Below are 15,483 nucleotides of genomic sequence, written 5' to 3' on the forward strand. Positions count from 1 at the left end.
ATTTTCCCATTGTGTGGCTTACAGGAAAAATAAGCTCGTCTGTTCTTACACAATTTCTATATTGACTTCCATGTCTGTTCCTGACCGCCTGACAAAAAATAACAATATCGAAAATGTGAAAGTCGTTCTAAAACATATCTTATTTTGACAGAAAGTAAAACACGTGATTATTTTGCACCTGAAATGATCAACTAATACTTAATTACCGCGCACTTTAAGGACATTTTACGCTTTTCACGCAGGCATTTACTTGGACAGCTAAACGTAACGACAGCGGACCCCGCGAAGGAGCAGTAGAATTCAAAATTTCAAAACAAACCCGAGACAGTTGTTTTAACATGCAAGTGTTTACTCCCAGCTCGCTGGCTGTTACGGACACAACCCAGTACCTCTTTTGAGAACTAGTTAACAACATGGACGCGGATGAAAAGCACGACTCCGGCGCGAATGAAAAATCCGTGGATATTCCTAAACCGCCCTCAATCGAGGATTTCACCGTTTTGAAGCCTGTCAGCCGCGGCGCCTTTGGCAAGGTCTACCTTGCACGGAAGAAGTGTAATGCGCGATTATATGCCATTAAGGTGAGTCGGTTTGGTCTTTGACGGCTATGAATTAACGAATAAGGCTTATTTTTGTTTTTAAATGGTGCATTTTTTGCCTTCAGGTGATGAAGAAAGCAGACATGGTTGATAAAAATATGACGGGCCAGATGAAGGCGGAGAGAGATGCACTTGCTCTGAGCAAAAGCCCCTTCGTGGTTCACCTGTTTTACTCCCTTCAGACAGCCACCAAAGTCTATCTGGTAACATTTATTGGCAGTTAACTTACAGTAACTACTTTGTGAAGTTGTTACTTGTACAGCTGTTGTTAAATCTTGTATTTTTATGGTGCTTACAGGTGATGGAATACCTCATTGGTGGAGATGTCAAATCCCTGCTTCACATTTATGGATACTTCGACCAGGATATGTCTGTAAAATACATTTCAGAGGTTGCACTGGCTTTGGACTACCTCCATCGTCATGGTATAATCCACAGGTACTTTAAAACTTATTCTTCAAGTGAGTATAACATTGGTTAATTAGTCTCACGACAATGCATTTACCCAAATTCTAACTTTTTAGGGACTTGAAGCCAGACAACATGCTCATATCCAACGAGGGTCACATCAAACTCACAGACTTCGGCCTTTCTAAAGTGAAGCTTGACAGAGGTAGGGACTCCTATCAGCCTGTCATTGAACAAATTGTGACCATCACCACTAGTAACATTAGTAATATTTCCCTTATTTTGTCTCCGTTCTCTCTCTCAGAGCTCAGTCTTATGGATATCCTCACTACTCCATCCTTGGCGAAACCAAATAAAGATTACTTCCGCACCCCGGGTCAAGTTCTCTCCTTAATCAGCTCCCTTGGATTTGTAAGTGACTTTCACGTGGAGAGATTTCCTATTTATTTGCATGCTTCATGCATAATGACTCTTCTTAATTTAATTACCTTTAACACAGAATACACCTGCAGCAGAGGGCAAGCGTCACTGCAGCACATCTGCTGTGTCCAGCCCCATGTCCTGTGGCAAAGTAAGACAGAAGAATAACTCTCTTGGTTCTCCTTTGATGAAGAAGAAAGATCAGGCGTACTCTCCGACTCGCTACCCTTGGAAAATGGGTATGTCACGGCGGATATCCAAGAGACGTCATTTGTTTTTCATTCATTAATCTTGTGGAATAACTGGTTATGCAGGACTGAGGCTGGTGCATAATATAACTCCCTGGTGAGATCTTGGCAGTGAAAATGTGTGTCAAATACATTAACTGTGTTGGCTTATCTCTTTTGTCTCCATAGGGCAGAACAACATTGTGTTCAGTCCTCATAACCTGGCTAAAAATCTGACTCCCACGCTGCTGAAGACCAGGAAGAGGTTTGAGACGATGAGTGCAGGCAGCGCCACCACCGACACTGAAGGTGGCATCAGCCCACTGTGGGAGTGTGAGGAGGTCAGTGGTTGTAAACCTATGTAACTTATGACTTAATACACGTGGCATAATATTCAGGTCCTTAGTTTTATAGAGATTGATAGATACATACTTAGTTGATCCTGAATCCACACAGTTTCTGCATCTACACAGGATCTTCATTTCAGATACCGACACACATCCACAGGAAAAGACGCGTGATGTTTTAATGGAAAAATTGTTTTGTTTTGTTTTTTAAACCCGGCCCTAACTTTGCTACTGATTCATTGAAAATGCGTTCATCAGATCCGACACTGTTCATTCCTTGCTCTGATAGTAATTTATTTTTCTTTTATCTTTCTTCTTCAGAAAGAAAATGAGCATACAAATGGGCAGAAGGGAGGGGGGCATCCTCAGTCCAAAAGGCCTGAACAGGACTCTGCGCCCACCAAAGCCGGCACCTTTGGCCTCTCTGCTAAGGCCTCAAATGAGTCAAATCTGGACCAGTTTGCAGAGAAAAAGTCTCCAGCAAACCAACCAGCTCGGGATGATATTTGTCCATCAGCCTTGTCTGTAAAAAGAATGTTTTCTGATGTTGAGAGAAGTCCAGAGCCGTTGGAGATCCAAGCCAAGAAGAGTAACGCAAACTACAAGAGATGCTACGAGATTCCAGAGGAGACTGCGAGGTTTCACACTGGCCTGACTGGAACATTTTCCACCATCCAAATAGGTGACTTCATAGCCTCCACAGAGGGGATTGGGTTAGTTGAAGAGCGGATCCCCAATCGCTCCAGCCCCATCACTGTGACCAAAAGTCTGTTTTGTGAACTGGAGGAGCCGACAGAGGACGTGTTTGAAGATGGAGCCAAAGACTTGTCGCATTCAAGCTTCACATCACCACTCGCCGGGAGCAGTGACATTTGCAGGAGCTTGAGCCTCGACTCTGACGGGTCTATGCATGAAACGTCTCTCACTATTGAAAGTCAGGCATTTCTGAACTCAAACAAGTGTTCAAAAAGCAGGAATTTAGTATCACCTGAGTTGCTCCCAAAAAATCCATGTGCTGTTTCTACTGAAACACCCAAACTTGGTAACTTTGGTTGGAGAGGTGAATCTCAGTGTTCCTTTTTTAACCGGCTCCCTGATCTGGCCTGCAGTGTTGAACAGTCGCCCTCGTTCCTCAAGCCGCGAAATGTCGTAGCTTTCCGTAGCTACTGTAGCTCCATTAACCGCTCCAGCATGTCAAGGGTGTCCCGGCTTAGCATCGGGTCCGTTGAGGCTATGGACATGTCCACAACAGCCTCTTATCACACTGCGTCCGGCACTGCAACACCAGTGCAGAAAAGACCAAACGGTTACAGCTCTCTCAATCAGGTAAGCATGAAAGCTCACTTATTGATAACATGTCATACAGTTTTTGCCATTTTTCCTCATTTCCTGTTGTTTCCCTCTCACATCAGACTCCTCAGCCCATGACGACCTCTCACACACCCTTCAGGACTCCAAAGAGTGTCAGAAGGGGTGCGCTGCCTGCTGAGGGTGTTCCCATTTTAGGAACTCCTGACTATTTGGCTCCAGAGCTTCTTTTGGGAAAACCACATGGTAAGAAAAGGGAATTCAAAATCCCAAACACCACACCAGCGGCTCTATTGAGTGCTGCAGGACTTGATCCTAAAACCCAGAAATTAGTTGGCATTTTTGCACGTCCGGTTACCTCGGCTGCCTCAAAAGACATAAAAGAGGCGTTCATTTGTGAAGATTATCTTGCAGAATAAAGTATGCAAGTATCATAAACTTTTATTTTCTGCAATAATCCAACATCTACAGGAAAAAAAATGGGTTTTTTGTTGAGGGAACCGGGGCAATGCTAACTTCCGGGTTAGCCTAAAAAATTCCCTGCAGCACTCAATTTGACTGCCAAAAATAGCCCAAAACAGTCTTAATGAAATTGACACTGGATGGTTGACTTGGCAGTCCTTGTGACAGACATTCTCTTTAAGTTTCAGGAAGTTGTCAGTACGGTAAGTTTATAATGATATTGCTGTTTTTGCAAGCGAGCTTGCATGATCACCCAGCCTGCTAATACGCTAGAGGAAATGAGCTGATTCTTCCCCCGTTTTGCTTTCCCCTCTGGTTCTGTTTGTTCCCCTTGGATTGGTGAATAAACTGGGGGCTTGATCAGAGGAAAGGGGATGGCATTTTCAATGTGTGATTACAAAGACTAAATAATGGGATCATCTCTTTAACATTAACCTAACATCATTGTTAACGGGTGGGGGATCAGAATTGTTGTGGCTGATGTTCTTTTAACCGGACAAAACGTTTTTTCTGCTCTTGAAATCTGCAGATTTTGGGTAACTCTGGCACATATCAATGTGCTGTGGCACTGGCTTTATTTCTGACATTCAGCAACTGACATCTAAAATAGCATCTAATAATAGCCTATTGATCTGATGTGCTATTAGTCATTGAAATTTGAACCCACTGAGGCCAGTATCTCCTGTCAGTTGCACAATGCCATTTGTAGCATGATTGCCGCTATTCAGATTCATGAACAGTCAGTCTGTGGCATGAACGATCCTGTGTGTCAGTGTGTATTCATCGGCTGTCATGGTTTTTCTCAGCTCCATGATAGATGGTCATGATTATTGTAATTTAGGTATTGAGAAGCAAAACTATTTAAAACTACAATGCCAGACACAAATGTTCAAAGTCCATGTGTGTTAAATCGGTTCCTAATAATTCTAAAGAAATGTGAAACTTGAATCCCACAGTCTTCGGTCTAACTTAGTCCTTGCTTCTGCCACCGCAGTTCAATTAGTGCACACTCTAACAGTAATCGCGCTGTTTGAAGCCAGCTGCTGTCTGAAATGAAATGTGACTGTTTTTTTCTCTGCCCCCGTCCAGACTGCATGGTGGATTGGTGGGCGCTAGGCGTGTGTCTTTTCGAGTTCCTCACAGGTGTGCCGCCTTTCAACGACGAGACGCCTCAGCTGGTCTTCCAGAATATTCTCAACAGAGGTGGGTTTGGATTTTACCACCAAGACACTCTAAAATATATGATTGACAAGTATTGTTGTGTGAAAGTTTTAGTTGAACAAATGACTTGATGCTGTTAATGACGGGCTTCTTTTACCACCTGAACAACTTTAGATATTCCCTGGCCTGAGGAGGAGGAGGAACTGTGTGTCAACTCAAGAAATGCGATTGAAATCCTCCTGACCATGGACATGACCAAAAGAGCTGGCCTAAAGGGTGAGGACAACTCTTTTTTAAAAAAAAATTATTTCAACAATGTATAACACTGCTGGTCCTCAGATAAAGTGATTAATAAAGTTGATTAAGGGAGAACAAGTGATCGACAGTGTACAGGCCAATTTTGTTTTTGTTTTTTTGAGATAGTTTTCATCTCCAACCCATTTTTCAATTATGGTAAAAACTTGAAACATATTTGATTAATATATATATACATATGGTACACTTGAGATTAGTAATGCTTAGAAGAGCAGCAGGCTTATATTTTATTGCAATATCTCAGTATAACGGTTTCACGTTATCATTGTATATGATTACATAATTAGGACTGAAGTGAACACTGTTCTTTTTTATATAATTTCACAAAATATCTAACACATTTTTAATGACTCTATTACGGTAGCATTTAATACCATAGATAAGTAAATGTACTTAAAAGGTAAAGGTTCATTTATTGTCATTTTACAGCACCGGTGTTGTAAAAGTGTGTTTAGTCCCTTTATGCTACATGACAGAAGAATAAATAAAAGAAAAACAATCTAGTCTGTACAATGGAGTGTTGAGGATGTGTTCAGGAGTGTCAAAGCCTGTTATATATGTTATAACTGTCAGTTAAATGGGAAATGCACTCTGATCATTTCGTCTCAACATCCACCAGAGCTCAAGCGTCACCCCCTGTTCGAGGGCTTGGACTGGGACAACCTGCAGAACCAGCCGATGCCTTTCAAACCTCAGCCAGAGGACGAAACCGACACCTCGTACTTTGAGGCGAGGAACAACGCTCAGCACATCGCCGTGTCTGGCTTCAGCCTGTAGAGTTACAAACAGCAGCAGTCGACCACGTTCGGCTGTCGATGAATCACTTACTTTCATTGTGAAACACTCGGAAAAATCAGATCCGTTAAATGAATGAATACACGGTAATGATGATTATCTGTTTACGGTTGTTATATTAAAAAAAACAACATTTTACCTATGTGCAATCACTGGTCATAAGAAGACTGCTCACTTACTGTAGTTTTGCATTGTTTAGCAACTTCTTTTAAAACTTAGTATTACCCAGTTCAGTTATGTCTCTTAAATGTCTTCTACTAGCAAAATACTAGTAGATACTTATAATAGGCTTTGGTTTGTGTGTTGGTTTAGTGTTATATTGATCAAACACAAAATGAATATGTATGTAAAGTCATGACCAGGGCACCTACAGCCTTTCTTTGCTGCACTGTTAATGTTCCCCTGTTGTTGGCAGACTGGGTGGGCGGGCCCCCTGAATTTCTCTATGAGGGGTTACAATACTGCTGAAGAGAAACATGCTAATATATTCACCAATGATGTATTTTATATGTAAATCTTGTTAATAATGTTTAGTGCTGTTGTTTTAAGACTTGTCCAGGTACTCTGTGCTCTAACAGGACTGTTTCTTGCTGCTTTTATGTTATTTGTATTGATAATTTTGATATCTCTGTTTTCCACACTACTAGTCTTTTTTTTTTTTTAGATAAGTTCACTTGGCTTTCCTTTTACTTGTGAAATTTTATCTTGTTCAACCTATAAAAATGAAAAATACAAATAAAATCTGTTTGTAACATGATGTACTTCGTGTGATATTTTTTCTGTTAAGTAGCTGTTAAGCTGTTAAATAATCTGGACGAATGATTTATGAAAACTTTATTTTAGGCTTGGATTATCACATGCAAACACCACTCTATCCACAGGCAGAGAGGGTGAGAAAGCCTTAGTACATTTCAGTAGAAAGTTAAACCTATTCATTTTTTATTAAAACATAATGGCTCTGGAAAGATTAGTGCTATCGCAGATGCAAACATTTGTAAATATGATATAGTATTCTATATTAATAATAGTTATTCATGGGAATGCAATTAAAATACTGCATTTTAATCTGAACTGTACAGCTATTGTATACAATTTGTATAGATCTCACTGCTTTGCACACAATTCAGGATTACTTTCATTCACACAAAATCTTTCCACGATAGTCGTACAAACATTGTTACATCACACATTAAAATTATACAATATAGAAAAACGTGACCGCGTAAACAACACAGACAGTGACGGGGGTTATGCATCAGACAGCTGTCCACCTCATGGCTCACTAGGTAGTATGATTAATGATTATTTGGTCCAGCACTGGAACGGTTATGCTACTATATGTGGATGTTAGAAAATCATAATGCCACCTACAGTATAAATGTACCTTGTGATGTTGAGGCACTTCTTCTATTTGAAAAAACAACACAGACTCGGACGTAAAGCACTGAAATTGATATGCTGTAGGACACGTGATAAGAACCTCGCCTAGCCTATACACAACATTAAAGCGGTCACCTTAAACAAAAATCTCACGTACGCAGCAGAAAGCTTGCCTGCGATGCCTTCACTGTAACTGTTGCTAAAAGCAATAAATATTAACTTATTCTCAGGATTTAAAAGAATCTCACATATGAATATATTTTACATTCAATTCTCCTTTCTAAACTATTACAGTTATTACAACATTTTATCATAGCAGCATTGCCTGGGCAACTAATGACAGTGAACTGTGAAATTAAAGCATTATGCTCAAAACAATAAAGTATAGGGCCCATTTTTGTGCAACAAAGCCTTAGTTATGGGAATAATTGAGAAGCTATTGTGTTTGTTGGCTTATAAGGACGCTGACAACATCCCAACAGTTTCCCCCTGTCAATCTTATAGAGAATAAGATTCTGGTACAGTGGTATCAGCTTTCAAAAGGTTGTATAATCACAGGCTGCAAGCCCATACATTCATGTTTCTATTTGATTCCACATCCACAGTACAACACACTTCAGAGGTATCGCCCTCTCGCTCATTACTCTAGGTTCCTTCTTCATAGTGCAAAAGCAAATTACTGGGCTGTGGGTCGAAGCAGGGGGGAGTTACAGCCATTAGCAACCCAAGCCAAAGACATAAAGAGGACTCTTCTTTATCGTCAAAGCCCATGGGTGTTTGGGTGAGAGCAGGTTCAGTTGATTCGTCTGTAAAAGAAGGAGAAGATAAAGGAGTTAAATTGGGTATCGCATGAAAATGATAGTAGATACTTCGGATGAGCTAGCACACCACTATCTGTATTTTATGGGAGCCCATTACTGCCAGTTAAAGACAGAAAATTAGGAAAATTTAGCCTTGATAAAAATATATTCTCATGGTAAGTTTTTTTTAAGTAAATGTCAAAATTATGAGAAAAAAGTAATAAGAAAGAAAAAGCAGAAATTATGAGATATTATGAGATGAGAGAAAGTCATAATTATGACATGAGAAGTCCTGACATTGATATGAGTTGATCAGAAGTTGCTTTATTCCTTATTTATTAGACAACTATTTCCAGAATAGCCTCAGAATTGAGCTTCAGAACACAACCCTGGTAGATACGTTGATATTTTGCTGTGAAAGAATACCTTCTCCTCCTCTGCAGGTAAAGGCGAATAAGCCACTGTACCACAAATGGCCATATCACCGCAAAGGCCAAACTGGTTGGAGAAATGTCAAAAGGCCACCAGGATGGTTTCTAAGAAAGTGGAAAATTGAGTAAGTTAAAGTAGCAACAATGAACATTACTTCAAATGAAACATCATAGTGGTCAAATATGTTTAAATCGTTTTATACCCGACTCTTCTTATTCACTGGAGGTGGTAGATAGGCTGGAGACAGAGACATTGATCTTGCCTGCAGAGGGCGAGAAATAAAAAAAAAAGAAAAGTCCATAAAAGGAAAAAAAGTAAACGGCATCAACATATGAGCGTTTCAGTCAAAAGTACAAAGTACAAACTCCTTATCTTCTGTCCTCAAAGCCTCATCTCCGCTCAGAAGTCACAGCTAGCAGTGTTAATTTTTACACAGTGTTACTGTCTAACCAACGTGTTAGTCTTTACATGAAGTCAGAATATGATCACACTCATTCAAAAGTATAAAAATAAGCTTCCTCTAGAGTTACAACATCTATAATATGACAGACAGACATCCATAATAAAAACATTTCACAAAAAAGTTGTATCGAGTACTAAAATACAGTCAGATTAACACACGTTTAGATATTAAAAATTGTTGACTCACTATATTGGATGTAACCAAATTGCTTTGTAAATTATTACAACAAAGCAAACATTTATTCAAACACCAAAAATAGATCGTCACCTTTACCCCTCTTTTATTTCCATCCAGTTTCTCTTGTTATTCAAACAGAGTAAGTCGTCCCAAGCGGTTCAAACCAGGTCATGATTTTCTGTGATTCCAACCAATCTTCTAAAAACTCACAGTATAATCTGAATTATTTGCTTTTGGTATTTGCACTGGAACTCAACCAGCTGAATCTCTTAGTTATCTCTCTTATAATCACCTAAACTAAACTGTTTTAGGACCGTTATTCCTTTCATGTCGCTCTTCTTTCTGAAGTTAAAGATGAATGAGAGGACAGACTGGTCTGACCTGGCTTGCAGTGAGAGCCTCCAAGGTGTGCAGCCTCTCAAGGACGCTCTGCATGTCCTCCTGCAGTCGGGCCAACGCCACGACGATCTGCTCGTTCAGGCTCCCTCCGGGTGTCCCTGCTCCTCCCCAGTTGCCCCCGTCCCCATCGCCACCACCGTGCATGGGCACCAGAGATCCAGGGCCGAGGCCTGGAGACTTGGAGCCTTGAAACACAGAAGTTATTTGTGCTTAATACATGTTCACACAATACATACATCCAAAGAACATGTTAATGTGTCAGTGGCCAATCAAATCATGTAGATTTGACAGTAAATAATAATAATAATCTGTTTAAATGTAACTTTTTGCCCCTAAAACAAATCACCCATAATTTTCAGAGCCAACTGTGATGTCTTTAAATTCCTTGTTTGATTCCTGGAATATAAAAACCTTGTTAGGATAACCTTACCTCTTCCTCTTCTGACCAAAGAGCTGTCCGGCATGCCTGCATTCAGCCTCTGTCTCTGTGTCATCCCTCCACCGTTCTCTCCATCTTCCCCTCCGCACCTGATGACCCGTGGTGGACTGTGAGCTTCCTCCTGGAGCTCCTGCGTCACCTGTGACTCCTCTAGAGGAGGCAGGACGTGGTTCTCCTCTTCATCCAGGTCGTCTAGAGAGCGGTTGTGCTCTGAGCTCTGTAAAAGAAGCACATTACCATGAATCAATAATGGAGGAAGAGCTACGGCGCCTGTGCTTAAGAAGAAGGGGGATTTAAACGGCTTCTTGCCTCTTCCTGGCCGAATTGGTCCACAGAATCACAGTAGACTTCGCTGTCTGAGTCGCTGGCCAGGTGACCGGGACCGGGGGCATCTACACCAGGATCTGAGATCAGTACAGAGGGCACAAAAGGAGAAGAGAAAAGCTCAGACTGCAGAGTATTTAATAGTGACATAAAGATAGGCAGCGTTCCTTTAATTTGGGACTATAGAACTTTGTGTCCCATTTCAACAGAGCCATTAAAACTCTTCCTGGAGCAGCTGATGTGTGAAGTGTTACGTTTCAGCCACAGCTCCAGGAATGAAGTTTAGCAGATTATGTGATCACATGGTGCACTGATAATTGGGCACAGGCAGCGAGTGAGCTGAACCATTTAGAAACATTTCAGACACAATGTACCATCAAGAGAGTCACTGTTCCTTACCTGTGTGGTGACCGTTGAGCAGCGGCTCACCCTCCTGGGAGTCCTCGCTGTTCAGGGCGATCCTGGAATGATTCCCATTGGTCAGATGGGTGCCCCCGTTAGCCATTTTACCATTCGACACGGGCGTTTTGTGCCTCCTGGCTGAGCCCTTCTTCTTTGGCTGTGAAGCTGCTGATTTCTTGTCTGAAATAAAATCGCAACAAAGAAAAAGTATAGTTAAGTATAATTAAGTATATTCCTAACCTTGAAAACATAACAGGTAATGAAGGATTTTCCAAACTTTCAAGACTTTGTAAGAAACCCTTTAAATGCTTTTCCTAACAATATTTTCTGGCAGTTTATATAAAAAAAGAGAGAATTTTGTTACCTTTTCTGACCTCCCTTGTCACTACTTCTTCTTCTTCCTCCTCCTCCTCCTCCTCTTCTTCTTCTTCTTCCTCCTCCTCCTCCTCTGGTGTCTCTTCCTCTGACGTTTCCTTCACTTCCTTTGATTTGAGCCTGGCAGGACGAGTCTCCAGAGTGCCGTTCATTTCCATCGTTCTAATGATGCTCTTCGTGACGCCTTTTGACTGCATTGAATTCAACGCTGTGCCAAAGCCTGTGTACAATATAACAACAAACTAAAGACAATGCTTACTTGAATAAATGAGGTATATAGTAATCTCTTGACCTAATGATTACTTTAAAACAACACGTTTTATCATCATTTATCTGAGAATGAAAATGTCTAATTTTGATAGCAAAAGAAACCTTAAAGCGTGCTATGCCAGATGTTCTGTACAACTAATTAAGCATACGTGACGCTAAAAGCATCTAAGCTACAAAACACCAAACAAATTCTAAACTATGCCACCACAAACACATATTTATACAGTCATATACTCGCCTTCCAGTTGCCTAGCAAACATTGTCAAACGGGCTGAGCATCAAACAAGAGGCAAATTATAAAAGGTTAAGCTCCACGTGCTGTTTATGATATCAACAACAAGCAAAGTTAAAGGTGGAGGAGGAGGTGGAGGAGTTACACCTGCTGATAAAAACCCACCTGTGCTCAGGTCTGATATCTGTGAGATCTTTTTCTTCTCCTCTATCAGCTCGTAGAACGGGCCAAGGACACGCAAGAGCTCCTCCACCTCGTCAGTCATGGGCATCCCCTCCAGGATCTACGCATCAGATACAGCAACAAATGCAGACTCAGTTAGAGAAAGGTTTGAATTTAAGTTCAAACTGTGAGTATTTCTTTATAATAGGGCTGTGCAGTATGACAATATCTATCCTGTGTATGTAGCTTTTATTTTAGTGATGGTTGGTATGTATCGGAGATATAAATCATCTGATATTGGGAAATTTATATCATCTTCTATTTATCTGTATCGGTGAAATTACAGCTAATAAACTGAGACAATACTACGCAGCCAAACTGCTTTCACTGATCTAGCGAGGGCTGCATCGAAATGCTCAGCAGGTGGCGTGAGCACCTTTAAAGTTGGATTGCATTCCGTGAATAAATTTAGAGGAGAAGAAAAAAAAGAAGAAGAAGAAGCATGGCATGCAATATGCACGATATAATGTAGAGCTACGAAAAATTTAATTTCTTTCCCTCAGGTGTGTTTATACTACAGATTAGGAACTTCTTATCGTATCGTATCGGCCATTAAGAAGCAAGTAATTATCAATTCTCTGTATCGGCTTAAAAAAAATCCTGATTGTGCATCCCTAGTTTATTTTGTTATGCTGGAAGTCAGCACAGCACGAAGCAGGCAGCAACTTTACAAGAAGGCAACACAAACAAACATGGAGGACCGAGAACGTGAGACACAACTGTGTCAATTCCAACAGGACCGGCAAAGTGAAAATACAGCTGCTATAGTTTATACACTTTATTATTATTTTCTAAAATATCATCTCCTGACAGAGACAAAACTTGAACTATTTATCCTGTTAATCACGCTAATATGGTAGAATTCAATGTTGTAGATTATTAAATGTACATGATAAAAGTTAGTTTAAACCACCATAAAACAATATATCTCTGCAACCCTAATCTGGATATGAAATGTCTTCTAACAGGATATGAGATTTTGGTCATATTGCACAGCCCTACCAATAAAACTGTTATTGTGCAACATAATCATACAATATAATAATATTATCATTATCTGCTGTCAAAGTAACTTGTGGAGAATGGAGAAACATACCAGCTTCATTTCATCAACATAGGCAGCCATTGCTTCTTCTTTTGGCATATCTCCAAGAGAATTCCATGCATCCCTGAAGATTTAAATTTAACATAATCTGCATAACTATGATATCACTTTATCAAGTAAAAATCAAACGTTTACTGTGAAAAGTCGAAATCATCAAGATTCACTTGGAACACTTTTTTTTTCTGTCATAAGGCCAGTTTCTGTGCGGTCAGTGCGTTCTTTGTTGACAGTGGGTCAAACGCTGAAACTTAACTATTCATTTGTAACAAGAGCTATGACTAAACTACGTGTGTTGCAACCCCCCTGCTAACGTAAGGGGACCATGAGGGAAAACTGTCCAAGCTAGTGGGTAAGAGGTTACATTCCAAGTAGAGTCCAGAGATTAGCTTACACCTTGAGACCAAACAGAGGGAGATGAGTGGAGAGAATTTTTACCCTGTTGTGTTTATCACGGTGAGGTCAAAGTGGGCAAAAAGCAACATGTTGAGCAACATGCACAAGTCAAATAATGTTTCACTGCATGATCAAACATTAAATGTAATGATTTGCCTTGAAGATTGTGGCATTTATGCGACTCTTCAAGGTGACAAATATCAGAAACAAACAGAACAAATGGTGCAATTAAATTCCCAAACTTTTGTCCCAATAAATGGCGAACTAGCGTAGAAGCCCTGTCTGCACTCAAGACAAAATACAAATATATTAACGGAGTGGAAATTTTGTTTTGTCATTACCATTTTGCTTTGCCAACTGCGTCCCAGAAACCAGGTCGGGGTATATTGCACGGTCCCACAGTGGCTTGTTTATAGTAACTGTAGAACTTGAGCATCATGTCATTGGACGGCTGAAAGGGACCTGAGGGAAATAAAACTATGATTATAGAAGCTGAAAATGTGCAAAATGTCTGTTTACTAACCACTTCATTTTACAGGTCCAGAAATTGCAAGGTAAGTAGGTGGTAATTACCAAGCACCATATTTGAAATTTCTTTAAAATTACCACAATTATTACCTCGAAAATTACTCTCACTAACTGAGTAATTTGATTCTTGTTTATGAAGTTGTATTTATATGTGGCTGCCTATTAAAAAGGAAAACTGCTCCAAAGTTGAACTGATCTGCTTAAATTATAGAAACTAGTAGTAGAACGTATTGAAATTAAGCTTCAACGACACAATATAATATAATGGCCTGCTGAGAGGAAGTTAGACAGAAACTAGTTGGAAGTTTCCTGACAATAGTTTTTAAAAGGTAATTATTGTGGTAATTTCAAATATACTACTTTGTAATTGTCACCTACTTAGCATGACATTTCTGAAACAGCCTCACATCTGTGAATGACTGAGACAACACAGACTTTAATAAGTGACTCTTGTGATTGTGCATTAAGACTGCTGGCAGGGAGACAAGGGTCTGTACACAGCTAGTAAAGTGGGTTAAGCCTTTTAAATCCAGCGCAGACCAAGCTGTTGCACTGCACCTGCCTAAGTCTGATACCTATCTGTTGAAGCCTTGCAGTGAACTGGTTAAACTGGCCTGAGTGCAAGTTGCAGACCACTCACCATCAGGGGGTAAACTCTTGATGACTTTGACGGCGGCATCAAACCTCAGCTGGATCAGACGCCTCTCATCCTCCACGTTAACTCTGTCCACCTCCATCGTGACACACCGAGGCAGTCAACACAACACCTACAAGACAGTAAACACACCACTGCAACACGAGAAGCGCTGACAAAGATATGTTAAAAGCTCATTTCTATAATAGCATTTAAGCTAGCTGCGACTAGCTAAACTTGTCAGATACTGTAGCTACAGTGTGTTGTTACCACCAGTAGGAGGAGGCTGGTCGTTTGTGTATGTAGGACACATATTTAATATGCGACACACTTCTAACTACCTCGATATTTGTACTAAATACAACCTAAACTTCCAAACTATCGACGGAAAGGCTCAAAAGCGATGACACTTACCGTTTAAGTCAACGGCTTATCTGTTTATGCGAAGGCGACCTGTCTTTAGCCCTGGACTAGACGCCATGAACAATATAAAGCCAGGCAGAGGTGTACACTGGGAGTTGTAGTTTTCTATCGTATATCGACATGTACTACAAGCGCCATAATCCTCCGCGTCTTTAGTGGAAATGTAGTTTCAGGACCCGAAAGCTGCTTTTACAGAAAATTAAAAATGTCTCCTGAATATAGCAGAGAAGTATTTACAGGTGAAACATAACAAATGTAATATTTTAATGACATCCCGCATCCATAACGCCCATGTACTTATCTAGAGTTTAGTGTAAAACTACACATCCCATCATGCTCCAGTCGATCCATGTTTTTTTTTTTCTTCAGTTGGAAGAGTGATATATATACGGGAGAGAAAAGCAAGAGCTCTCACTGTGTCTTTATTTCCGAGTACGACAAGT

The 15,483-nt window shown here is 40.4% G+C and overlaps 2 protein-coding genes across 2 annotated transcripts; one reads left to right on the forward strand and one right to left on the reverse strand.

The window, feature by feature from the left end:
- The first annotated feature begins 266 nt into the window (after positions 1-266).
- Positions 267-6,178, forward strand: mastl (microtubule associated serine/threonine kinase-like). The gene is made up of 12 exons (XM_073488429.1): positions 267-581; positions 665-802; positions 898-1,037; positions 1,124-1,212; positions 1,312-1,418; positions 1,507-1,666; positions 1,844-1,995; positions 2,323-3,327; positions 3,414-3,555; positions 4,861-4,974; positions 5,107-5,208; positions 5,867-6,178. Exons 1-12 carry the CDS (start codon positions 414-416, stop codon positions 6,022-6,024), a joined length of 2,475 nt encoding a protein of 824 aa, XP_073344530.1. The 5' UTR covers positions 267-413; the 3' UTR covers positions 6,025-6,178.
- Positions 6,179-6,861: 683 nt separating this feature from the next.
- On the reverse strand, positions 6,862-15,123 carry acbd5a (acyl-CoA binding domain containing 5a). Its single transcript, XM_073488121.1, has 13 exons — positions 15,032-15,123; positions 14,624-14,750; positions 13,797-13,917; positions 13,054-13,126; positions 11,901-12,018; positions 11,223-11,453; positions 10,856-11,038; positions 10,442-10,536; positions 10,124-10,349; positions 9,676-9,878; positions 8,857-8,916; positions 8,649-8,758; positions 6,862-8,228 (listed from the first exon to the last, which is right to left on the reverse strand). Exons 2-13 carry the CDS (start codon positions 14,718-14,720, stop codon positions 8,216-8,218), a joined length of 1,530 nt encoding a protein of 509 aa, XP_073344222.1. The 5' UTR covers positions 14,721-14,750; positions 15,032-15,123; the 3' UTR covers positions 6,862-8,215.
- Positions 15,124-15,483: the final 360 nt, after the last annotated feature.

Source organism: Pagrus major, chromosome 19 (assembly GCF_040436345.1).
Source record: "Pagrus major chromosome 19, Pma_NU_1.0".
Taxonomy (NCBI): Eukaryota; Metazoa; Chordata; class Actinopteri; order Spariformes; family Sparidae; genus Pagrus; species Pagrus major.